This window comes from Leuresthes tenuis, unplaced genomic scaffold (assembly GCF_036924035.1).
Source record: "Leuresthes tenuis unplaced genomic scaffold, fLeuTen1.0.hap1 SCAF_21, whole genome shotgun sequence".
In the NCBI taxonomy this organism is placed as follows: Eukaryota; Metazoa; Chordata; class Actinopteri; order Atheriniformes; family Atherinopsidae; genus Leuresthes; species Leuresthes tenuis.
Window position 1 is genome coordinate 24,699,963 of NW_027325375.1, and position 26,772 is coordinate 24,726,734.

The 26,772-nt window shown below is 41.9% G+C and overlaps 2 protein-coding genes across 4 annotated transcripts in view; one reads left to right on the plus strand and one right to left on the minus strand.

Moving 5' to 3' along the window:
- Positions 1–12,817, plus strand: part of fam222ba (family with sequence similarity 222 member Ba) — a 27,246-nt gene extending 14,429 nt beyond the window's left edge. For all 3 annotated transcript variants that reach the window (XM_072374293.1, XM_072374294.1, XM_072374295.1), the window contains exons 2-3: positions 3,252–3,379; positions 9,197–12,817. In XM_072374293.1, coding sequence (XP_072230394.1) covers positions 3,298–3,379; positions 9,197–10,884 — 1,770 coding nt within the window. In that variant the 5' untranslated portion in view covers positions 3,252–3,297 and the 3' untranslated portion in view covers positions 10,885–12,817. The remainder of the gene's footprint in view (positions 1–3,251; positions 3,380–9,196) is intronic.
- On the minus strand, positions 12,382–26,700 carry trpv1 (transient receptor potential cation channel, subfamily V, member 1). The gene is made up of 16 exons (XM_072374292.1): positions 26,444–26,700; positions 24,631–24,840; positions 24,321–24,475; positions 24,074–24,226; positions 23,755–23,892; positions 20,956–21,254; positions 20,531–20,707; positions 20,288–20,443; positions 20,113–20,208; positions 19,941–20,011; positions 18,862–19,027; positions 18,715–18,781; positions 17,542–17,870; positions 17,346–17,467; positions 13,758–13,879; positions 12,382–13,677 (listed from the first exon to the last, which is right to left on the minus strand). The coding sequence occupies exons 2-16, from the start codon at positions 24,816–24,818 to the stop codon at positions 13,592–13,594; spliced, it is 2,325 nt and encodes a 774-aa protein (XP_072230393.1). The 5' UTR covers positions 24,819–24,840; positions 26,444–26,700; the 3' UTR covers positions 12,382–13,591.
- Positions 26,701–26,772: the final 72 nt, after the last annotated feature.

Consider the following 26,772-nt stretch of genomic DNA (forward strand, 5'->3'; position numbering starts at 1 on the left):
AGAGCCAAGGCTTTCCCCCCCCTTATTTTTTTTTTGAATGCTTTAACTTGGTATTCAAGGGTAAAAAGCTGTTCTCATCTTCCTGCTCCCTTTCTTTCTTTACCTCCTATTCAGAGACTTGGCTAGCAAAGGAAAGTAATTTCACTCTCTCTGTCCCTGAGAGAATCGACACAGAGAAGTTGCATTGAATTTCTACAGAAACATTTTTTTTTCTTGGCTCTATTTCAGACCCATAACCTGGGGGTAAACATGCAATTAAAATAACAGCAGCCTGCTTTCTCCTGCACTCCCCTCGTTCAGCCATAAGCACAAGCCATATACAACATGTTGACTTGCCTCTCCTAATTGCCTTTTGCTCATAATTGGTATAGAAAAACTGCTAATATTCAACCAGGAACCAAACACACTTTGTCACCTTTTTAAAAAAAAAAAAAATGTTTTATTGCTTTTCTCCACTAATGTTATTCATGTCTTTCTCCAGATTATTTCTTTGCATTCCATTATTGTTGGTGGATATCTTAATAGATGATTTCCTGAGCCTCATGCTATTTTCACATTTCTAACCACTGCAGTTCATTGAGGATATTGATTAAAACCTCCTACAAAGAAACGCAGCCAACTGGTGTAATTTCCTAAATGGCTTCCGTCTCTCATCTTCCTCCTTCTATTCTTCTCAGTTCTTTTTTTTTTTTTTTACTTTTTTAAACTTTCAAAGGGCTTTCTTTTTCTCCATCCCCACTGAGGAATGAAAAGGAAATATAGGTCAGCTTTTATGGGAGCAATTTGACACATGACACAAGCCATGCACATCACTTTTCAACTCCTGCTTTGTCTGCTCTCTTTTATTTGTCTGTAATGAAACCCACACCGTTATTCACACACTCTTATTGCAGCTCTATAAGTAGCCGGTGGAGACTTGCCGAGTCACAGGACCCCCACTAATATTGTGCGAGCCCCGTGGTGTCTGTCTGCATGGGGCTGATAGTGTGAGACGCCTGGCTAAACTCCCATCAAGCCAATCCCTGCTTCAGAAGCCTGCCTGGCTAGCTCTACTGGGCCTCCGAAGACCCAACTCTGTTTCCACTCATGCCAGGAGGGGTCTGTCTGTATATCACGAAAGCTTCTGAGCCACTGAGGTAGACACTTATTTGCCTGAATGGTTGGGGAGCTGGAGGGTCAAAGCCTGGTCCAGACCAGGCTGAAGCCCCTGCCTGCTTCTCAGAGAGCTATTAAGACTGAAGCACCTGAGCCAGTCACTTGCAGAGAGTCTAACCCTGTCCAGGTTTAACACCGTCAGCTGCGGTCGTCCAGCTTCTGATACAAATAGTAAAAAAAAAAGCCTCTGTGGGGATGTGTGCCTTTGTAAAGTGCCGGTGTTTGGTGTGCGACTGCATTTGAAGTCAGCGCTACTGATGGGCGAGTCTGTAGACGTCAGGCTTCTGTCTGTCGGGTTTCATCTCCTCCTGCTCTGGGCTGTAAAGCAGAGTGTCAGCCTGGGCATTACCATAGGCTGACCTTTGCTATTGCACTCCCCACTGCACAGTTTTCTGACATTCAGGAGCACTGTGGGGGAAGCGGGAGGGGGGGTAGCCTGTGGGCTGTTTTTTCTGCCTGTAGTGTGTTGATGTGTGTGTTCTTATAACAAATTATCTGCCAGTATACATTGGTGTTGTTTCTTTTCCCACATCATTTCACTCATATGCCATTGTTTCTGCTTTTGAAAGCTGTTACAGAGACACTGTTCTAACTGATATTTAGTTTTTCTCCACCCCAAACATGCCTGTTGTCAAAGAGATTGCTGTTATCTATGTGTGCAATCTGAGCAATCTGATAAATGAGAGGGAGAGCTGGAAATCTTGCCTGCTGACATCAAGGCTCCATGTACCTAAAATCCCTCCAAGGCCAGAGGAAAAAAAATAACATATCAGGCCAATTAAAGTTAATGCATGGTGACACGCTAAATCGAGGGCAGGGATTGCTGCCATATGGCAGGCCAGGCTGTAAATCAGAAAGCAGGGAAAAGGAAGGAGAAAGAGGAGAGAGGGAATGGAAAGGCAATGCTGAATCATTGGTACAGAACACCTCCAAGATTTTTAGATCCATCTCAGTACTGCAGCTCAACCACCCACCAATTTCTCCCCTCCTCCCCCTTGCCACCCTGCCCCTGCAGCACCCCAAGGTGCAACGCCCTCAGGTATCTGTGTATTACTGGCAGCTTCATTAAGCCTTGTTTTTTTTTTTCTTCTCTTGCTGGGAGGATTTAAATGAGCTGTCATCCTGACCTTTTTGAGCTCCTGCTTTTTAAAGCAAGTTCAGCCCCCCCGCCACCCGTCTTTCCCTCTTTCTCTCCCGCTTTGTCACTCTTTCCGCCACTTGTCTATTCAACCTGCAGGGGGTAAGATACTTTTAAGCCATCACCCTGCGGCAGACAGGCATGCCAAGGTTGTTTTGTGGGTAATTGCCTTTCTCATAGAAGCTGTTTGTCTGCGCTCACTTGCCGCCCTCGTTTGATGCCACGCAGCAAACGGGGAGGGCACGGACTCTGTAGACTTAATTTGCTCCCAGACTGTTCTTCGGTGCTGATTAAGCAAGCATCTGTGGTGTTTTGAATACAGCAGTAAGCCAAGTGAAGCATGGCTAAATATTCTTCACTGTTATACCAAGTTATTGCACAAAGTGGCCAGCATTTACGGGACCATAGCTGTGTTTATTCATTTCTTCTCACCGCAATCTATTGTTAAATGTCCCAAAAATAAAGGCCTCTGAGGTTTCTAAGGAGTGCTGTATTGATCTGAGACCAACTAGCACCAGGCCTCTGGAGAGAGTTCTTTTAGGGTATACGGGAGTCATTAATTTCCTCTTCCATGCTACAGTGGAAACGGAGAGTAAAGTGCAGTTAGTTGGGTCCAACTAGGTGACTAACATGCAGGGCGAGGAGAAGGAGGGGGAACTGGGTCGATTTTTAAAACTGCCAGTCCCTCAGGCCCGGTCTGTCCGTTTTACTTCAGCTGTTTGATGTTTAATTGAAGTTGTTATTGGAATCAAATGTCACCTTACCTGATGCTCCAGGTGTGAATCAGTTTCTAATTGAAAGCTAACTATGTCTCCCACTGCCCTGTTCCTCCAGGGAGCAGCAACTGAGTTCTATTAGTCCAAACTCAGCCTCTGTATCACCACGTGCCATGTGCTGCCTTGCAGTTATATCTAACCTCTCCCCTCTGTCTCTCTCTCTCTTCTTTTCCTCTCTGCAGTGTGAGGAGAAGTGTGTGTCCCATGTTGCATTAGTGTCTGTGTGAAATGCTGGCCTGTCTGCCAGGGCCAGGTGACCTCCCCCTCCAGCTTCTCCCCCACACGCAGATGAACACTGGACTTCAGAAATGTAAGTACTGATGTCAGGACATGCGCACACACACACACACACACACACACACCATCCTACACAACAAGCTGAGCTTTTAAAATTCCACCTGCCGCCCCACGTTAGATCCCTAAGCCCGCCCTGGCCTGGTTCTTTTCTGCAGCCCTGAGTTAAAACCGGAGTGGTAGAATATTTTCATGCTCCAGAAACACAAATCTGTCTTCAAAGGAAATTAATATGAACTACTCCATTAATTTGCTGATGAACAGTGAACTTGCTCCATCTGAGGAGCTATCTACAACAACACCATGAACCTATGCGCTTACTATAACACCATCATCTCAGCCGTGTGTTAAACACAACCACCTCTCGCCTAATTCTCACCATCAGGAAGAGTCCGTTACTGTCAGACTCGCAGACAGATTGCGGCTGAGTGGTTTTGCCCTGCTGATCTTGTAATGCGAATGAATTTAAGATGCAATCTGCTGCCCCGCTTCTACAGCAGACGTGTCAGTGCTTGCCAGCTAAATTCAATGTGTCTGAATTTGAATTTTACAACTCAACTGCTGACAAACTTGGGCACTTGAGGGTGTGAGGGCCAGGAGCACAAATGGAGAGTTGAGATCTGCAATCGTTAGCGAGAGCTGAGACTGAGTGTGACAAGTGGATGATTATGGATAATTATTATATATATGTAATTAATGGAAATAGTAACAACAACCGATATCTTCTTTTTGTACTTTGTCTTTCTGTTATGAACTGACTCGTATTTGATATATTTTTGGTTAAACTGATGCTTGATAATACTTGAAGCTTGTGCTGTCAGCATCATTGTCTCGACAACTTTCATCTTTTTACACATGCCCAGAAGATCAATCACCTCTCAGACGTCGATTATGACCCATTTTGTTGGTCAGCTTTAGCTAATCAATCGCAACAAAAGTCTACATCTCCTTTTCCTCCCATCTCAATTTCTCTAAATGGAAGCTCGGCTCCTGCCTGACCCATTTCTACAGCAGTTTTTTGTTGTGAAATGCTGCCGCTCATCAAGACTGTAATTTCAGAATCACGGTAATCAGCCAACCCCCAGGAGATCAGCGAGCATGAGGGAGTCTGCTAAGTGCCAGCGTCTGTTGCCTCGCTCAGGCAGGCTTGTGACATGCCACAGCCATCAACTACACCGTTTTTTCCTTCCCCCTGCTCTTCCTTTATGTGACACACCAAGACGCATCAGGTACACAGGCTGCAATTGGAGTTCAATTTGTTTTTGTGTCCAGCGCTGTAATCCATTTAGGTGATGGAGCGTGCGTCCCGCTGCATGGCGATTCCTGGAAGTGTAATTTCAGTCCATTTTTTCCCCCTTAATCATTCTCTCATAATGCTTTTCCTTTTCATCTGCTCTTCAAATAGACACAGTGTTACATCAAAGCCACGGATCTGTATTTCATTTAGAGTTAATCATTTCATCAAAGACCCGGTGAAATTCTGTGCCCTGTCAGGTCAGGCTCCGTCCTTTACCCACCACAGAAGATCATATGGACAGCTTGACTAGATGAGGGACTGCTTTTAGGCTAAATTCATAGACTAGTTGTCATTTAAAAACTCATCTTCAATCCAGTTCCTGTACCTGACTATTTTCAGAGGGATATGTTTGTTTGTTTCTTAAGCCACTTGCTACTAATATATGAATTATACAAGTATTCAAAAGGCTCCTAACTCAAGAGATGAACCAGTGCTGTGTACACATAACAGAAAACATAGCAAATAAATTATTTTAAATATCATCTTTAGGCTCTTTGTTAGTTGCAGCCTGTCACAAAAACATCTATGGATTTTTCTTGCATCTGAAAAAAATGCCAAATAAAACACCGTTTGACAAAAGTAATTTTGCAGTAACAAAAAAAAAAAACTATGTACAGCAGATGAACAGTATCTGAAAGGGATTTCCTTAAGAAAGAGGAAAAAATCCCACAAAGACCTGACACAGGACCTGAGAGATGCATCTGGACCTTCAGCTGATCCATCTACTGTTGGCCCAAGCCTCATCAGAAATGGTCTCCATGGAAGGGTGGCTGTCAAGAAGCCATTCTTAAGGAAGGGAAACAGGGAGAAAAGGCTGAGCTATGCCAAATGACACAAGAAGTGGACTGAAAATCAGTGGCAACAGGTCTTATGGAGGGATGAATCCTCCCCAGAGCCCGGACCTCAACATTATTGAAGCAGTGTGGGATCATCTGACAGAGAACGGAACAAAAGGCAGCCGACATCCAAAGAAGAGCTTTGGGATGTCCTTAAATAAGCCTGGAGAACTATTCATGAAGAATACTTAAAGAAATGACAGGAAGCTCGTCTAAGAGGGTTCAGAATGTTTTGGAGAATAAAGGAGCTCAGACCAAATACTGACTTTCAAACTCTGTAGAATTTTTAGAAATTTGTGACTTAAAAAAATTCCCAAATGTTTTGCCCCTTTTTTTCTGGGAAAATAGAAGGGAATGAGGGGTTTCTCAAGCCTTTTGCACAGTACTTTAACAGGCTCCTACTTGTTTTCCTATTTTTTTTTTTATTCTTCGGTTCAAGCCTTTAAACACCTCAGAGCACTCTGATGTCTTAAATAACCTTGTCTTTGACACCCTCCCTCCACTCCACATTCACCAAGTGCCCGTGATCACCATGCTGGCCTCTCATCCTGTGGATGAAATTATGAGCTTGCAGGTTGCTGTCAGAGACGAGGCCAGAGCAACTGCTCTATTTATCATCAGTGAGCGACTGTTAACAGATGATGGCTGTAGAGTTTAAAGGCTGTTAGTGGAGTAGATCAGGTGGGCCATGAAGAACAGAGCTCATTCTCCACTCAGGATGACTCAAGTGGCTCAGAGTGGCTCTTGTTCCTTAGTTCTTATAGGCAGAACAAACTAGGTACAGCTGGGCCACTTTTCAGCCACTAGTGAGACCAAAAGCATCTATTTTTCTCTCTTTTTACTCGTGGTTCTCATATTTTGAAGGCTATTTTATATTGCTCTATCTGTACTGGCTTACTCACAAAACGTAAGGAGGTGGCTTCATGTGAGAAACCTAAAACACGTGTCTAATTTGACGCAGAGGCTTTAGACCTAATTTCCTGCTCATGTGCGAAAACTGCAATTTACAGCAGCATGAGCTCCTGCTCCCTGCCGCTTAAACCTTGTTCAATAAAAACAGTAGTTTGAATAAAAGAAACCCTAATTAGTGCCTGCTGACTGTGCACTTGTGCTCCAATCAGCTTCCTCGTAGAAGGATAATTAGTGCTCGGCCAGAGTGGCCCCCTTCCTCCCGTTTCCTCCCTGGAAACGTGCTTAGCTGGAGATCTGAGAGATGATATCCTCCTAGCCACCAGCGGCCGCCTGCAGACTTCACTCATATTCCTCATTAACCCTCCCTTGATGCTTTAAACTCTTAATTTAATCCAGGTTTCAGGTTAAGGTTGAAATGCTAATAAGGTACACTTGCTCACTAGAACACACAATCAACAGCTGACAGGAGCTATTAACTGATCTAAACAGGAAGGAGTCCATGAATCCACTCCAAGCTTAAACAGTTTATGTTTAGTTTATTATTATTAGTTTATAATAATGATAATAATAATAATATAATTTAACCATGTAAGATGAACGTTTATCTCCAAAGTGCCAGTGCAGAAGAAAAACACACTGAACACAGTCACATATTTGCTGTATTTTTTATTATTTTCTTAATTAAAAAAATTAAATGAAACAGTTCTGGTCATTTTGAATATTGAAGTTGAATTCACCTTTGATCTTGATCACTCAGAATTATACGTGGTTTTATTAACCCCGTCTCATTCTGGCAAAACCATCTTAAAACGAGTTTGTTTTGGACACTGAAGAGATACCAGAGAGCAAGAGCTTTATGGAGAAGTTCTCGATGTTTTGTACCCACTGTGGTTATCGTGTTGTTTAATGCTTCATATCAGTTGAATCCCAAAACACACACACAGCATTTACGTTTACAGCTAAATTGTGTGGAAAGCAGCTGAGGGACCACCGACCTGTCGAGGGTTAACTACTTCAACCACATTGGCTCAGTATATGAGGCTGGAAGATGTTACATTTCAACTTGCTGGTCTTTGGTATGGTCAAAGTTTTATTTAGAGGATTTCAGTGAACTGATAAAAATGAGTTTTATTCATCTGTCAGCAGATGATGGTCCTCTCTTCCTTCCCACTTAAACCTTTTCTACAGCAACACATGTGACGATGCGTGGTTTTCACAACAGTGGAGGCTGTGCCAGAGTCTCATAACACGGGTATTCAATTCTCCAGTAAAATTACCTTTGCATTTATTCAGTCTGTTTCTGTCATTATGAGACATCATTTTCCAACAAGATCATTAATCATTTCTTGAGTTTGACAGGTGGAACCTATCCTGAGCATGTCTGTGAGCTTATAAGTGTTCATTTGTCTGTGTTTGCTTACCCTGGCATTTATTCAGCGACAGACGTGATGGCGGGTGTCAAGCTCCAGCTCTTTGGCCCAGACCCCTGCATTAATGAGGCTGCCATCAGTGGGCTGAACGCTTAGTTACAGCAGCCCTCTGTGTGCCGCCCCATACCAGCCCCTGCACATCACTGCCCATTGTTTCCTGTTCACAAATAAAGCAGGAATTAATTAGCCAGTTGGCACAACTGTTGGTGCTGCCGTGTCAGTGCCCTCTGTTCAGCTCTGCGCTCGTCCTACGATCTCAGCCTGACTGCTGTGAGACTGAGCATAACGACCGCAGACCTCTGCCAGAATTTCTGGCTTTTCAAATTACTTCTTCACTCAATAGCAGAGAAACCTAGCGAGTATGCTGAGGAGACATCTGTTTTACCTGAGCTGAAAATCCCCTTTGTCGAACAGGAAGAAAGTGTGAATTAACTGCGGCTTTGTGTCCTGTCAGACCAGCGATCGCTGCCTCAGATCTCCCCACAGAAACCAGTCAGTCAGTCCAACAGCTGCGATGCAGACTGCTTAGACTTAAGGGCTGAGGTGAGTTGGGCAGAGAGGCGAGCGTATTGCTCTCGGTTTGAAAACAAGAACATTAAAGGTGGATGACGCACGAACCAACACTTCAGTTTGTTGTACATTTTAAAATTAAACACTCCCTCACACATGCACAAACAGATAATCTTGTTCACATCGTCACTTCGGTGTTGTTAAATTTAGCCGCAGTGCTTAGCAGGTGGAACAAATGTCTGTGAGCTGAGGCCTGAGAGGTGTTCCTGCAGATCAGAGATGCTTTTTCTGTGTCTGATTACTCGTCTGGTGTCATGGAGCTGTGCACTCGGCACTTATCTCTCTTAATTTTTTTTTTTTCCTTAGAAGCCTGAGGGGGACCATCACTGCTTTTCTTATTTTATGTTTAGTTTGTGATTCAGTTGCAACATCGCAGCTCACCCTCAGACACACACTTATTCTTGGCCTCTATGCATCAATTAAGTCCAGTAAAAGCTCTTAACCTCAAAGCCACAAACGATACCACTTAACTGGATTTTTTTTCTATTTGGGAATGTGTCAGCTGTAATTGTTCTGCTGAGAATGCGATAGGAAACCTCTCTTCATCCTCATGAGAATGGAACGATGAGGGTTTTTTCAGAGAGATGATGAGATGTAGAATTTGAGAGCACTCTCTAAATCAGTTTCCACTCAGCCGCTCAGATTTCAACTGATGTGTTTTTCGTGCCATATACACATCTAACTAGATTAAGTTGTCTTTCATTGTGCTTTTCTCCTCTTCTCACACTCCACCTTACTAACTGTCTCTTCTTCCCTCCTGTCTTGGTCTGTCTTGTTCTCCATCCCAGGGGACACCATACAAAGGATGAGATCTGCTCCATTTCCAACCCCTGCAGAATTGGATGCATATGCTAAGAAAGTTGCCAACAACCCCCTCACCATCAAGATCTTCCCTAACAGCGTGAAGGTCCCCCAGCGAAACCACGTGCGGCGTACAGTCAACGGCCTGGATACGTCAGGCCAGCGCTACAGCCCTTACCCTTCCTCTCAGGCCAGTGCCAAGACAGGACTTCTTGCCATTGTCAAGGTGCCCACAGTAAAAGGTATCCTAAAAGATTTTGACGGCAGCCGGGCTCGCTTGCACCCTGAAGTCATCATGAATCCTCCTACTGGACCCTATCAAGTGGCTTCAACCAGCACTTTAAACCACCACCCACCTCTGCCGAACCTGCCGCGGCCTCAGCAGAGTTTACCCCTTCAACCACAGGACCTGCCTCAGACTTTACACATGCCCCTCCCCCAGCAGCAGGCTCTCACCCAGGGTCTCAGACACCCTCCCCCCCTGGCCCAGCACCCTCAGGGCCCACCCAGACTCCAGACTCTGTCTCAGCACCCAGCCCTCGGCCACCCGCAGGGCCCCGCTACGGTCATGCTTCAGCAGCAGCACCTTCAGCAGCAGCCGCCACCTGGCCTGCAGGGAGGCAGGAAGCTGCCAGATGGCGATGTGCCACCTAACGTTACCGTCTCTACCTCAACCATTCCACTCTCCATGGCTGCGGGGCTGCACCAGGCCCGCCAGACTGACCTGAGCACCATTGTGCATCAGCTCAACCAATTCTGCCAAGCTCGGGCCCAAGGTGCAGGAGCCACCTCCATGTGCGAGGGCCAGATTGCCAACCCCAGCCCCATCAGTCGTAACCTGCTTATCAGCGCATGCTCCAGGGTGTCCATGCACAGTAACCCTGCTACCCCTGGATATCCCCCACACAACTGCATTATTGGCCCTCAAGAAAAAGCTGCAGTCCCGATGGGAGCCCACCCCCCTCCCAGCGTGACTGCAATGAGCCACTTGCCTTCCGGCCACTCCGATCACAAGCAGCAGCATCTGCAGCAGCATCTTCATCAACAGCAGCAACAACAGCTACAACACAACACGCAGCAGAAGATGCGCTCCTGGAGTCAACATCAGTTGGCCCATGTGCCCCACATCCAGAATGGAGGGACGCACCTCTGTAAGCAGCACTCCAGGGACCCCTCCTTCCATTTTAAGGGTTTGGGCTACCCTGCAGAGGTGTGCGTGGGTCAGCCTTACTCACTGAAACCTCCTGTGGAGAGGCCCACCCCCTCTCCTCCCGTCAACAACAACAGCATGCCCTGTCACATGACCCACTACACGAATGGTCACTATTTCCAGTCCCACGTTTGGAACAGCAGCATCCTACCCACACCTAACAGTGACAGCTCCGGGTCTCAGGACGTAGCCATGCCATTCCACGGTGCAGGCCCAGGAGGGTGTACCACACTGGACTGTGGGCCCCCTGGGGCTCCCCATTACAGGCTAGGAACAAGTTCCTCCACCGCCCAGACTAATCTGATGCAAACGGCAGATTACTCGGGCGGGGACTTCCAGACGCCCTACTTCCGCGATCAGAATCTAGGGTTAATGGGCAAGATGCATAGGCCTCCTCTGAGCAGGGTAGGTCCAGAGGTCGGGGATGCCAGAACCGCTCTCATCCAGCATCCAGGGTACAGATAAGCTATGGCCTTGTCTCCATAACCATTACAACTCCCTTTGTTTAGTCTTAAGAAAGAAAACATATGAATTAAACTCAACTGATAACTTAAAGGACAACTAGTATTAAAGAGGGTAAATAATATATTTAATGCAGAACATTAGTTTTTTGGTTTTTTTCTTTCTTTCTTTCTATCATCTTGCAAGTGATCAATTGCTACTTTTAGTTTTACTAACGAGTGCTTTTACTTTTAGGTAACTTTTTTGAATGTGTGACTGTGTGTCTTGTTCCCCGTCTCTTCCTCAATCATTACTTTCTATTCTCATGCCTGGATCCCAACGGATCCTGTGTTATTTCTACATCGGTAAAGTTTTCTTATGCATGTAAGAAAGAAGTAAATATGATCCCACATAGAAAAACATCAACATATACACGTTTATTTAACATTTTACAGGATAATGTCTGAATTTTTTGGCTACGACTCGTTTTATTTGATGGCGACACTAAGACTAAATACAATCATTCAGCGACAGAAAGAGGAATGATTTAGTTTCAGTGCAAAGCCATCAGACAGGGACTGTAAGCGCTTGGAGTCTGCACATGTCAACAGAGGTTTTGATCTGTTTGAACGTCTTTATTTATTTGTATAATAAGATTAAAAAGATTCATTCCTCTCAGTCAGTAAAGGAAGCATGTAATCAGGTTCTTTGTACATTGTAAAGCTCTGGCAGGGATCAATTATGTACAAAAGGTGATGTTCTGTCCTGTTTAAAATGCTGCAACGAATTCAGGTGTTTTAAAACAAACTTTCTGTCGGTGTCACATTTGGCAACAAGATTGTGAAATGTTAAGGGCGGAAAAAAAAAAGATTAACCCTCCTACCTTCAAATGGCCAAAGTCAGGATAATACGGATACACCTGTGTGGAGTTGTGCCATTTTTACGTTTGTGTGCTTTTCAGATTGTTTTTGTGTCAATGACAAATGTATTACTTGAATGTTGAGGTTGTTTGTTTCGCACGTATTGAAAGGGACTGTTTGGACAAAGATGTGGCGTAAAAGAAGTAAAGTGTCAACAATGTCACGTAGAATCTAAATCCAAGCCAAACCGACGGGAGTTTTTAGTGAACTTGAGTGTACTTGCTACTGATTCTGATGTGAAGTCCGCTTGAAAAGACCAAATTGATCACTTGCAAGATCACTCGAAGGTAAATGAAACGGACGTTTGAGTTAAAAGTGAAACAGCAAATGCATTGTTTATTTTATTGTACACTGGCTTACCTACTAGACTACTGTAACTTTAAACGTTAATGATTGTGTGTGAATGTGATCAGCTGAAGTGGGCACATTTAAGAGCGAGCGTGCGTGCGTATGTGTGTGTATAATAACACGATGACACCCATGTTTTGTTCACCTAACTCCCTAACAGCCCTTAAAAAGCCTTAAGTGTTTGGTCCTTGGACTTTCCTTTGAAAATGCGCATGGTTTTAATGAAAACCCTGAATAATGAGAAAGAAAACGGTGAGGATACACAGAAACAGCAATTTTTTATTTATTTTTCTTTGTCTTTTTTGCTTTTTTACTTTAATGAAGCTTGGTTTCATAGAGAGCAATTCCTTAGAGATTCTTTATAATGGAAAGCAAGAAAAGGAGTACTATTTTGTAATTATATATTTTTAGCAGTTTGTAGTTACTGAGCTGTAACTTTATTTTGTTTTGTTTTTTTGTTTCAAAGCTTCAGTTTGCAGTTGTGACTATTTATGATACTTGATTTGCTTGTTATTTAAGATTTATTTTCTTCTTTGTTTCTTGTACTATTGCTGTGAAATCGAGGAAGGTCCACAAGCCTTTCTTTTGTGTCATTCTGTACGACAGATAAGAAGCAAGAGCGTGAGAGTTGTGCTACTCTTTTTGTAATATTGTAATAATAAAATAAAGTTCTAATTTATGCTTTGAAATGGGTCTGAGCTGATGTAAAAAGCGTCTTAACTGGAGGTTTCTGATTAAGCAACTTGGCAGTTCACTGCTCACACCATTGTCTCGTATATTATCCAGCTATTGAATGGTTGAAGAGGCCCAACTAAACCACATATAACTGTAACAGTGACAGCTAGTGCTGGAGGTTGCAATTGAAGCAGCAATTTCTGTGCTTCCACGCCATTTATCCAGGCCTGCCTCTGCCAGGAAGTCCAGTAGACAAAGCAAGCTGTGAAATCTGCAGGACTATCTGGCCGCAGTAGATTTAGCTTGTCTGGCCGTGATGAAAATGGGACTTGTATAAAGGGCGCTCAGCGGGAGGTCAGGATCAGCACCTTCGTGATCAGCATTACTCCGTGACGGGTTTTGACCAATGCCAGAGGTGCCGGCAGGTTAAAGCCTCTCTGCGGAGCACGTGCATCCTGTTCATATGCAGAAAAAGTCTGTGGAAAAGCTTCTGGATGAGAAGTTTGATTTTTAAATGCATAATAATTTCATTGGTATATGAGCAACACTTGTTGCAGCCTTCATGAAGTATCCTTTTTAACACCATTATGTCAGTCAAATACACAAATATTTTCCTCATCTCTGCCCTGAAGACTAAATATAAATCGAAGCTGACACACTGGAGTCTCAGTCAGTCAGAAAATCAGTTCATCCATTCGGCTGAAATGGAATACTGCGTTTAGGATCGAATGCCTCGTTGCTCATGTCAGCCAATCTGAGCAGCCACGGTGAACCTCTTTGTTGGCTCTTTAAACAGGCAGGGTGCTCATCTCTGTGGACTGATAAGTCTGCCACCGCCTAGTGCCGTCCCTGAAAAATCCTCTCCAGCTCCTCCCTGTGGATAAAGGAGAGATTGTTACAGAACGTGGATTACTTTCCTGTCTTACAGAAATGCGTGCGTCCGTGTTTCTGTACCTCTGTTATGTTTCCTCGTAGGGCTTTCCAAGCCAGGCGTCTGGATGCGATCCAAACACCCTGGATCCTCATTGATTTTGCCCAGGTTGATGTTCCATTTGTTCCAGTTGACTTCCTCCACTCTGAGACGAGAGGACACATGCTCCAATTACTGTCCACTGTGTGACACATCAATCAGCTGTCAGCACAGGCAAATTAGTGTGGAACACAGTGTACTATGCTTCAATTGATCCTGCGCACACAGCTGCATCGCATGCTAACCCTGCAAGGCTAAACCTTGGTTTCCACTTTCCAATTATTACTTGATGAAGGTTCTCCTTTTTTTCTTTTTGCTGCTGAGGGGATCAGTTGTGGTGGTGACATCAGTTTTAGTTAAAACTCTCTAACTTTTTAAAATAGCAGACCAAGTGTTAATAAATCTAATGATTCACCATTAATGGCAAAAATTAACTTTTCTCCTGTTTTTTTTAGCAATACTGTAGGAAATAGCCAAAACACTAAACTTATTCAAGAAAATTTACCATTATAGCATCATATAATTCAATGCAAAAGTCTCCAGCCACCCATTATTTTTTTATATTTAGCCTCCAAACAACCAGACTCTCATGTAGTCTCGTAAAGTGGTCTTCAGTAATAGGGCATTGGCTGTTTTTCACTCATTTACTGTCCAGCCCTGTTAACGAACGCACTAAATGAAACGGCGTGTCAACACAAAACAGACAACACAGAAAAAAAAACTGTTTTGAATTGAATCGTTATGCACTTTGTCCTTGTGTTCTCAATTCCTTAATTGCATCTATAATAAATGTCAAAGATAACACAGTTTGACAGACATAAAATAGTATTTTTGCAACAAGAAAGGGATTCTTAAAGAGTTATATGCTGAGAACTTGGCATATCCCATCATGGTGTGCATTGTATGTCCTCATAAAAACTGAGGAAACTGGACAACTGGAGCACAAAAGAAGAAGAGGACGGTCTTTAAAAAATAACTATCTACAGCAGATAAATTGCATCAGAAAGTGATGTCCTTAAGAAATGATAAGGAACCTGGTCTCTGCCTTCGATTGATCCATCTACTGTTGGCCAAAGCCTCCTGTCTAAGAGGGTTCAGATTGTGTTGAAGAACTCAGTTCCTTATATACTGTGTTTACAGCTGTGCTTGCACATGTTTAAAAATATAACTTCAATCTAGTTATCAGTCAGATAATAGGCATAAACTATTTATGATAACAAAGCAGTACTACTAGCAGCTCTGTGAGGTTGTATTCTGCACACTGATCAGTATTATCATGCTAACACGCTTGTTTAACAAAAATAATGTTTGTGTTGAGCTATTGTCAGTTAACATCAGATTATTGAGATAAAACGCATTAGCAATGCTAACATGACAACTCACCATCTGAGTTTAGACTGTAATATCAACAAGAAAAAGTGTAACTTTGACTAACAGAAATTACATAATGGCTGCAAATGTTTGGTCAGAAAGAAAATGCATTGTAAATTTAACTTGGACGTTAGACAAATTTAATAACTTAATGCTAATATCTGTATACTAACATGTTATTTCAGTGAAAGAAAATTGTAAAGATGGACATTTTGAAGAAAAGTTCTCCTGACATTCATTCAACCTTAAAACATGGCTTTGTTAAACAAAATTTATATTTAAAAGTTTAATTTTCTAAAAAAAAATTTCAGTGTGCAGTTGTAAATGCCGCATCATTCTCCACTTTAGCCTGCAGCTAATTACTGAGCTCAAACACAGAAACACTGCTTAATGTTACACAATATTAGAGTAATATTGCTGACCTTGATTATGAAGAGAAAGAAGAAAAGTGAACTGAAATAAGGTCACCAGTGAGTGGATGTATCAGAATGGTAATATTCACCATTTGGCCAAAGCTAACGCTAAATTTATCTATGTAACATATTCTAAAACTACAAAAGTTGACTATAGTGCTTTGCTGTCAAATAAAAGTGACTGTAAGTGATGGATTGGTGTATCTGAGAGTTTCTCTGTACAACTTTAACTGTTAAACTTTAGCAAATAGCTACAAATGTGCTCCTAATATCAGAGGAACTTTCTTTGTTATCATGTTTGGGAACAGTTCCCTCCTTCAAACTGACAGAGCTGGTGAGTGGTCATTGGTACTAATTGGTACAATTTTCCAGAACATTCCAGGATTGTTGCTTTTTTTTGCAGGAACGTTCCCCGTTTTGGTTGTCGAGCATTTGTTTTAACTTCAGTAAAGCGTTTTGGTCCCCCTAACTTTCTACAGTCTCTTATGAGGGAACCTTTGAGAACTCTTTGCAGATTGTTTTCATTAGGTTGTCTTAGATTATAACTACCCTTGAGAGAACCAAATGACAAAATTACAGTTCTCTGTTGCTATCAAAATGAATGAGCAGAAAATTAAATATTTATTTACAACATAACTGACATAATTTCATATGTTTGTTTGTATGTTTGGAGGTTTGTATGTATATGTAAGCGTGTAAAAAAGAATAATTATGTCAAAGAAACAAATCAAATCTTTATATATGCTCTAACAAATAAACTTAAATATCCAGCAATATTGGTAAAGTTGTGTAATGACTCATATTATTGAGCTAATTGAAAACAATGTCCCTGGAATGTTCTGGAAAACAACATTAATTAGCTACAAGAGCTTAACTTGTGCCAAAATGTGGCACGAGAACCTGTATTTTCAATAGATTTCATAGTCATTTTAAAACACTTGCTAACCCTGGAGTCAACAGCCTTAAAAAAAAGTTAAGTCTTATGCCATAATAATCCAACATTTAAACCTGTCAACCTCTATGTAAAGGTTCTAGGAACAGTTTTAATCAATTATCCTTGTTGTATTCAGAAATGCCAAAATACAACCACTTAGGAACATTGTGTGGAGTGCACACAGTATCTAAGAGAACTTCTGAGTTTTCTGAGGTTCTGGATAAACTTCTGAAGACGTTCTCCCAGCACCGCTTTGTTGTTCTTATCAGTCTCACCTTTGGAGAAGCGCTGGCTAGCGTTAATTCAACATTTTGTCCTTGAGGGGTGAAGGCTTATGTCATCTTCTATCATATAAACATGTCATGGTTGTTAACAAGGTTAGGAATCTGAATATCACTGGAGTAGTACTTTTACTGTCTATGTGTGTTTCTTAAAAAGAGACTTAAAATACAAAGGAGATTGTTTTGCATCTTTAATTTTTTTCTTTTGATACTAATCATAACTAGAATTGCATGTTCATTTTCTGTGTAGTACTGATAAATCTGTGGCTGTCTCCCCCATGACTGGAGGCTCATGAATTTCCTCTATGGGGATCAATAAAGCTTTTATCTACAATCTTATCATATCTGTTTATCTTTTACGATTCACTCAAAAGCACAAAGGTCAAACTCATGCCTCGACACAAAGAAATATTAGATAATTACAAAGTAGAATTCATCAACCATGACTGTCTGCACCACATTTGTTGAGGTATGTCAGTCTGAATGAACAGTGTGTGTCATGTTATCCAGGATATTTGCATGCGATCACTAATGGAACCTCTCAAAACACTGCAGTCATAGTCACAGACTAACCTGAAACACCAGCGGCGGTCTTCTCCAAGAGCAGTGCAGAGTTTTCTCTCCACGCCACTGCGAAGCCTCATCCTCAGACAACAAGGCAGCCTTTTCTCCATGTCCATGATGGTTACAGCCCTCTGAGAACAATCACAGCACCTAATTAAACCACCGCTGTCTTGCAGGAGTAGTCACGTGATCACTGAGCACTCACCTGTAGCTTCCATATACTGGTGCTCTCCATGGTGATCTTTTCCACGGTGCGATTCATGAGGGCTATGAGCATGTTGAGCAGCAGGATGTAGGTGAGAATGATGTAGCTGATGAGGAGAGTGTAGAAAATCTCCTTGTACCGGTAGCCTTGAGTGAACTCCATGTCACCCATACCTATGGTAAACTTGAACAGCTGCAGAGTGGTGTAGGAGATGTTTCTGTATGTGGGTTTGACGCACGCCTCATCTGATTCAGTGGGAGCAAATAAACGCCCCTTCCCACCGATAGTGGTGTTTTTCACAGGAGGCTCTATAAGCAGGGTGACTACCGCTGTGACAGAAGACAGGAAGCAGTTTATATCCATGAATTGGAGTTATTTTTGTCCAGGATCTGTCCTCTAACTCATGAACAAAACAAGTTTCGTAGACCGCCTTCGTTCACTCATGTAATATCATCAGATTTGGATCTCGTCTCAGAGTGAGCCAGAAAAAGCAGTCCATACATTTGTTACTTCAGGTTTGGACCACTTTACTTTACACAAATTCACTGAAAAGCCTCCAGCTGGCCCAAAATGATAAGAACTAGCAGCAGCGATCATATTTCTCCAGTTTTATCTTCTCTTCATTGTCTCCCTGTTGCCCCTCTCTTGTGGAACCAGCTACCAGTTTGGGTTCAGGAAGCAGAAACTTTTCTTTTTGCTAAAGTTTATAGTTAGGGGTGTCTCAGGTGTATGGCGTTATATTTGTGCCTCTTTCCTGTGCGAGCAGTGGGACATTCTGAGCAAAGACAAATGTATTTTTTGAGCGTATCAGCTGTATTGTGAGCAGAAAATATAACCCCATAACCCTTGTGTTTTTGTGTGTGCCTCGTTTCTGTTCTCTCAAAACCCAACTGGTTTGAGGCAGATGCCAACCATCCTGAGTCTGGTTCTGCTGGAAATTGATTGGATTGAATTTGATTTGTTTTTCCCTGTTTAAAGTACCTTGAGATGACACATATTGTGAACCAGTGCTACAGATATAAACTACATTGAACTGAATTGACTTCACAGTACAGTGCTCATAGTTTTTTTCTCCAATAAGTCAATAAGTTCTTTTGGAAATGCTCTTTCCCAAATTTTAGCCTTAAACGTTTTGAACAAATCTTTCCATTTTCACACGATGAAATAAAATACCTGCTGAAAATCCAAAGAGGAAGACAATGTAGACAAAAAGAAAGCGCAGGATGTCGCTGAGAATCATCTGCAACAAAGAAGGAAGTCACATGAGTGAGGATTGGAGTGTGCACTACGATGTTTACTGAGGTGCAGTGTGAGAACTACCTTCTGTATCATGACACTGTAGATGCCCATGTGTCTGTAACCCCTGGAGAAGTAGAGCAGGTTTACCCAGCTGAGAGCTAGACACAGCACCAGGAAGCCAAGGTACTCCTGTCGCCCACTCAAATACAACCCGGTGGAGACCAGAAAGAGGATGCTCTGCAGAAAACTAGAATAGCAGAGAAGCTACAGTGATGCTGTGCATCTTCACGTTGGCAAGGGATACAAATGCAAGTTGATCTGAACTGTGAGACACAAAACTGGATGTTTCCCAGGAGCTAAAAGAACTACTTAAACTTCTACAGAGAGACAGTGTTAATGTAATCGAATGGATTTTATAAAAAAACTTGTTGACTCATTGACACAAAAAGTTATGAACCTGCATTCCTGGGGTTATGGTTAGGGTTTGTTGTTTAATAAAAGTTCATTTAGCCTCCTGTCAATTGATCCTGTGTTTGGATCCTTTTTCACTGTGACAATTTGTCACAATGTGGTAGAAAAGGTCATGGTGAACCCATTGAGGGACACAGCAGTCAGGAGGCAAACAGATGAGGGTGAAGACCGTATTGTAAAACAAACCAAAAATGCTGCTGAGCCAAAAACATCCTGAACTTAACTAGAAAAACAAAAGAGCAAAAAAAAAAAACAACCAAAATGGGAGATAAGTGAGAAACCAGAAAACTAGTTGATCGGAGGTATGGCAAGGATCTGCGAGGAGAGAGCAAAACCCAATTCTAAATACAGAGGGGACTGATGTGACTCGTGATAACAGGTGAGTGACATGATACAGAGAAATCCAACTAAGAGCACTGAACCAAAGAACTAAGAAAATGATCAAACCAGAAAAAAGACTTGAAATCAAAACCCAAAAACCTTGGATCATGACACAATTAACATTCATCTCTTTAACTTTAAAACCTGAGGTGCCTGCTATTCTCTGTATTCTAATAATTTATTTTGGATCATGTCTTAGGGGTTTGAAAATGTAGCTGTAAATGAGTTAAACTACTAATGGATGTCAAAAAGGGTGAAATGACAACACTAATATTAAACTTGTCTGGAAAATAAACTTTACAACTTACAAAAGAGTCTCATAGTATCCGTCAATCAGCAGGGTCTGCAGCTTTGGGCGTTTCCTCTTCATGTCTATGATCTAAGGAGGTCGAGATGGTTTAAATGTTTAATCTGTCTTAATATTGAATAAAAACTTCCACAAAGTTCTGATGTGAGCCACAGGATATGGTGTCTACGTACCCCGGTGATAAAGAAATAGCAGTTTGCCAGTAATGTCAGCACCTGGCCTGTAACATACAAGTAACCCACTGTGTTGCGCTCAAGGGGAAACGGTGGCTGTGGAGCACAGAGGAGACATCAGGACAGGCGTCAGGTGCCCAAACAGATCAGTCACAGTTTGTGGAAGCCGGTTTACCTCTCCATCTTTCTTATTGTAGGCTACTGCCGTAAAGATGATCAGGTACAGAAAGTAGAACAGTAAGTTGAACAAAAACATTCGACCTGCAAACTTCTCCCACTTCTCCTGCAGCAGCTGGCTCAGTGGCTCTGTCTGGAGCATCTCGTGGCGATTCTGAGAGGAAACAGGAGGAGATATATGTTGGAGTACAGGATAACAGCTTCAGCTGGTCTGACTGGGTTTAAAAATTCCGGAGCTCACGGGAATGTCACTTTTGTAGATCAGTATCTCTAAAACAGAGTTGTTCTCATACGAGTCCAGCGAGTCGAGGTCATACAAGGAGCTGTGGACGGGTCCATAAACCCACTCAGTGAATTTTCGAGACAAATGTTTAGTGTGGCACTCGTCAAATTCCCGCTGCAGGATGTGTGAAAAAAGCTGCAGAAAAATGAAAGAAAAATTGTTAGAAATAGTGTCTGTGAAGGTTTAGTCTCACTTACTCAGACTGAAATGTCTGTACAGACAGTGACCCAGAGGCTCAGGGCCCTCTAGAGCACAACTCTTAGGGCTGTCAGTACAAAAGGTGAGCCCATGCTTCCTTTTTGCTCTGGGTATCTGTAATATCTCAATTTAGCTGAGTGTGTTCTGACCCTTCTATATATTTAAATTAACTATTAGTATTTTACCCCAATCTTGCCAGTCTTGGCAGCCATTTTGAGTGGCGTGAGTCCCTTATTGTTCTCGATGTCCTCCAGCTTCAACTTAGGATGTAGTCGGGAGGTGGTCTTGAGGATACGGTCGTACATGCTGATTATGAACTCCGTGTTGTGCTTCGAGTTGTCAGCCACCCTCACCAGGGCATGCAGCACCGTGTTACCATGAGAGTCCGTCAGCTTAGGATCTGCTGGCTGGGTCCCATTCTCCATTAGATAGTCCACCATGTCGGGCTGGTTTGTGCAGGCCGCCAGAGACAAGGGCAGCTCACCTGGAGCCAAACTGTACTGTATCAGTAAAAGTTCAGTCTGCATTCAAACGATCAAAGTAAGAGCATGAGCTTTCACAGAGTCTTGTTTAATAGAGAAATTCAGATTGTACTTTCAATGTCTGCACATAAATTGCAGCAGCAAATGTCAGATTTAGTCAGCTTTTAGGTGCTGATAATTGGGACATTTAGCTGCACTAAGATACTGTACTTGGGTCATGTTGTGTCCTTTGACCAACAAGCTACCAGAGATCTCGCTCATCTTTTGGTTTGGAGCTTCTCAATGCAACATGATGCATTGACTTTAAAGCCAGTCAAGTATGCCAAGTATGCAACTTAAAGGGTGCTTTTTAAAGTGAGGAAGGGGTTCAATCTTATATTTCACACACGCACATAACAAAACCTTTCCCATGTGTAAACAATTTTTGTTATCCATGGTAAAGAGATGGAGGTGGATCCAAATGCAGACTGACTGGAGGTAAATTTTACGTTGAACTCAAAATGTAACGGGGAAAAGACAATGGCAAACTGGTGAATGACTGAAGGGATCAAAGAGCTAAAAATATTTGGAGGGCTGAAGAGCTGAAGGACAGCAGGTGAGTAATTAACAAGAGACAGGTATGAACTGAGACCAGGGAACCAGGCCAAACAACTGAGGACATATAGGGGGGAAGAATAGACGGAAACTAAACCAAAGACTGAAAACAATTACAAACTAAACAGATCACAAACTCTAAAATAATCTAATCAAGAGGACTGAAATCTGAAACAGAAGACACAAATAATGAGGCTCAATCAAAACACAAGAAGTCATACAGAAGTGAATCAAAACACAACAGAGACAAGGCTCTAAAAATAACTAAATCGGAGCACAAAACCAAAGCCAAAACAATGTTCTTAATCAAACTCAGATGCCTGGAGTAAAAGAAAACATGGAAAAATTAAGAAAACTAAAGGTAGAAATAAACCAGAATACCAAAAACCCATAAACTAAAATCCTCTGAACATGACAAAAACCTACAAACCATAAAAACAGCATTGTCTTTGTCAAGAAAACACTGGAAAAAAGAGAAATACACAATAAATCACAGATGATACCTCAATATATTCTTTTGTATTCTTAGAAAGGGCAACACTTTAGCTACAGTTACATTTGTGGCAAATAAAGAATGGATCGTGTTTACCAGATATTCCAGCGACAGATAAAAACAAGAACTTTCTCTTTTACTTATAGAGAGTTAGGTTCAGGTGCGCCTCACAGCAAGAGGTTTTGAATCCCAGCTGGGGCCTTTCTGTGTGGAGGTTGCATGTTCTCCCCGTTTATGTGTGGGTTCTCTCCGGGTTCTCCGACTTCCTCCCACAGCCCAAAAACATGCATGTTAGGTTAAGAAAATGGATAGAAAATGGATGGATGGATGTTTCCTTGGGTCATAACAGCTCAGGAGTCATAACAGTGGCTGGTTCAGTGGGAGTTCACCTGTTTGTTTCATCGTGATGTAATTTAAGGTTTGCGGTGGCATAAGAGTTTAGAGTTTTCTTTTGGAATAAGAGGCTTATCTTGTTTGTACTTTTGGTTATCCACTGATAGCACACTTGCTGTTCCACACCCCTGCAGATAGATTAACTGACTATTGACCTCCTGCAGAACATATGTAATAAACCAGCCTGTTGTGGCATTTTACAATATAGTGACTGTTTGCTTTGTTATGGAGCTTCATCTGTATTAGTATCAAAATGTAGCTGGGTATCAAATTAAGTACTTTTTATTCATATGTTTGTAGCATTTCTCCAAGAACTGGAGAAGAACTTATATCATTACTCGGTCTCTGTCAGTGTTGCAGATTAATGAGAATGAGTTTAATTGAGCTCAGTCAACCATTCATGTCTTTTTCCATACTCTCTTTACCCAATTCAGTGTTGTAAGGGGAGGGAGATCAGCCTTTCCCAGCTGAGGCAGGAATACAAAGAACAAAAAACTTTAAAAGGTTGTAACAACAAACTAAAGGGAAGTCCAATTATAAATACAAAATTAAATACAACATGCAAGGAAAAACAGAAAGTAGAGCAAAACTGGAACAAACGGGTAGGAATGACAAAGGCCGAGTAAATACAAAGAAAACAGAGGAGCATATACTCAGAGAAGGCAGTCAACTGATGGGCCACAAGTAAAAAGTATTCAAGGGAAAACAACAGGAAATAATTTGGGGAAAAGATTTAAAAACAGAACAGGAAATAGATAAAAAAAAAAAACTGACAGAAAACTGACAGAAGGACAAAAGGAAATAGTATTTAAAAATATCTAAAAGCTGTTTGAATTTTGTTTGCCTGCAGTTTGCCTGCAGCCTGTGTTTTAAAATATGACGCCTCCTCACATCACAAAAAAAGTATTATCATTTCAGACAAAAAGAATGTCTCTTATTTCAACAGCTTCACACTGAGTGATAGATCCTCTCATTAGATGATCTTTGTGTGAGGCTCCAGAGAGCAGACAGCAGGAACTCACCGAAGTAGAAGTTAGGGCCATCATGTGGCTGAAAGAACTTCCCACAGGCTTTGGCGTGGACATCTGCGCCCTTGCTGACCAGCAGCTGCACATAAGCAATACTCCTCCTCTCAATGGCAATATGCAGAGCTGTCTGACCTATAAGGAGATATGCCACACTTTTTATATTCACTTAAAATTCTATTTTTGCAGCAGAAAGAAAATGTAATGAGATATTTTACTTAATCTCACATGTCTGGTTTCTTTGGCAAGTTGGAAACGTGTGGACATATATGGAGAACTTTGAAAGTCAAGCTTCCAAATTCATAAGAAAGCTCACCTCTGTAGTAGCTGCTGGTGTACGCTGCATTCACAAACTCCTTAATGTCACCAGTCCTCTCTGAGATGTCGATTAATAATTCAACAGTGTCGTTTCTGCCATCTTTGAGGTGCAGCAGAGCTTTCATTAGGGCAGTTTTACCATAGGACTGATCTACAGATACGAGAACATATTTGTGGAGTTAACACACAGGTCAGCAGCCTCCAGTTTGGGGCACCGGCTGCGTTTTGGGTCCTTTCACACTTACAGAAAGAGTCAGAGAGTTTCTTCATGTTCCTGTGCAGATACTGGTGCAGGCCATCCAGTTTTCTGACATCCCTGCTGGCCACTGCTTCAAACAATCGATCAATGGTAAATGACGTGCTGTCTCTCCTCGTTTGCTGCTCCTCACCTCGAATCTCTCTACACACAAAATGTGTAGCAGACAACAGCGTTTTAACAGATTACTGTGGGTCAAGCAGCATCACAGTCCACTTTAATCACCACTGTGGGGCATGATACACAGCAGCCATGCTTTAATGAAAGGAATTACTTTATCACTGCATGGAGGGGCTCACTTGTCAAAGTTGAGATTAAATCTGAGCTGAGTTTTGGGCTTCTCCATTTCCTCTTGGTAATCAGTGTCCATGGGAGCCTTGGGGTCCTCCTTACCCAAACCATCCTTTGCCGCTTTTTGTTGCGATTTCTCCTCTTTCGTCCTGTCATCAGTCTCCAGACTGAAGCCAAACATCTCTGAGTTATTCATCTTCACCGCCTATTCAACCAATCTGGATGAAAATAAGCCACAAGAGTTTATCATCCAGATATCATCCAGAACTGTTACAACTGCTATAGGGAGAAAATATGTAGTGTATTGTCAAAGTCATTTACATCTTCTGAAGTGTGTAAAACCACACAATCTGCAGTCCTGTACTAATTTCTGCAACACAATGTGATTGTTATCCTCTTCAGGGTTTTAAACTAGTCAAATAAAACTGAAAAACTGAGAAGCAAAGATCAAACTAATGGAGGAGTAGTTATCGGAAGCGTGTTTACCACAGGAGCTCATCTCACAGGCTTTAAGGGCACAGACATATTTTCAGACATGTGATGCTATCTTCCCCTGGTGACTAACAAAGCACTTTATTTAGAAGAAAATTTCCATGTCAGCAGTACACACACAGTACTTGATCTGGGAGCCACTCACTCCTTCGCAGAGAGTCAAATCCTTTACAGTTTTATGTTGAAACTAATTCATTAAGGACATTAAGGATGTAAAATATTCCTCCTAAGTTTACGTGAGATCTGAATCAATCTTAACAGAATTCTAAGAGCAATGGGAACATAAAGAAATATCTGTCTGTTTCTGGTTCTGCTTTTTTATTTTAAAATGGGGAATTGGTGACTCGGTGGAAATCCTAAGATTCCATGAACATCATAAGAGGAATATATGCCAATATAACAACTAAAACAATCCACAACAACAAAAACAAGAAACTAAGGACAACAGAAGTAAGCAGTAGTTATATTTTTACCAGCCTGCTTTGTGAGATGATCTAAATTCACAGTTCTCACATATATAAATCTTTTTACGGTTAGATTGCGTGCACAGGAACACGTTCTGCACCATGTCAGCATGTCCCGATGTACTATTTAAGGATCTATTGATTCACGATTTACAGTAATGTGACATGACACTGGCCACAGACTTCTAGTTACCGAAGACCACATTCTCATTAAAGCTCAATGATAATGGTAGATAATAATAATAAAAGCACAGTAACATGAGAATATTACACTGTAACACTGGCTGTTGCTCCAGATGTCGGACATATTCTGCACTGCCTGAGACAATTAAATCAATTAAAACTGAAAAACAAATCCACATTTCAACTCACCAGAAGCTAATCCTTCTTTGCAGATGATCCTCTTGACTGAAAACCTGATTTCTAATCAAAATAAAAACCGAACAAACAATGCAGGGTCCTGCAGAGATCTGGGTGTGTGATCCTATTGTGCTGCTTCCTAAGATGTTCACTTAACATGATGGGAAGGAGAAAGAAGGAAGCTCAGGGAGGGTTAAGTGACCCTCCCATGACAAGATCAGAGCGCATTACTGCAGGCCTGAGTGCTTGAAAGGATGCTTTATCAAGCATTTCTGCTCATACCAAGACAACGGACATATTACTATGGATTATAGAGGAATGCCCTTCGTTTAGCACATCTATATCAGCTGACATAAAAGTGGTTCAAAAGCAGATGAAATAAAAAAAATAAAAGCTTTACATCTGGTAAACAAGACAAAAATGTGAGAATATCTGAGAAATCCATTGAAGCAGCTAACTGATAAAAATGCTCAAGTAAAAAAGAAAAAGAGTAAGAGAGACTTACCCTTTAGAATGTTCCTTAAGCTGCTTTCCTGTCACATCTGTAGAAAATCTGTTGTTACTTTTTTAGTCCGTGAAGTAGCTGCAGAGCTTCCTGTTTGTCTCATGCACCTCACAGACTTTCATTTCAGTTTAATGTGTGCGGGTGTTTTCAGTGCTGCTGTGGTCCTGTGACTGTGTGGTTGCAGCTTCTGCCTACCAGTGTGAAACACATTGGCGTTCATGAGATCTGTTTCCTTTCTGAAGATGACTTCCTTTTCTCACTGTTAAAGCAGGGCACTTTAGATGTTTTGTTGCGGGCACGAGACGAAATAGCAAAAACGTTACCCAAAA

What these genes read in the sequence shown, in the direction of transcription:
- trpv1 (XM_072374292.1), bottom strand. Translation starts at nt 24,818, where the DNA reads ATGAATAACTCAGAGATGTTTGGCTTCAGTCTGGAGACTGATGACAGG. An exon ending in TGGCCCTAACTTCTACTTCG is followed by an intron (nt 21,255 to 23,754) that starts GTGAGTTCCTGC and finishes GTTTGGCTCCAG; the next exon opens with GTGAGCTGCCCTTGTCTCTG. An exon ending in CCAAGACTGGCAAGATTGGG is followed by an intron (nt 20,708 to 20,955) that starts GTAAAATACTAA and finishes ATTTTTCTGCAG; the next exon opens with CTTTTTTCACACATCCTGCA.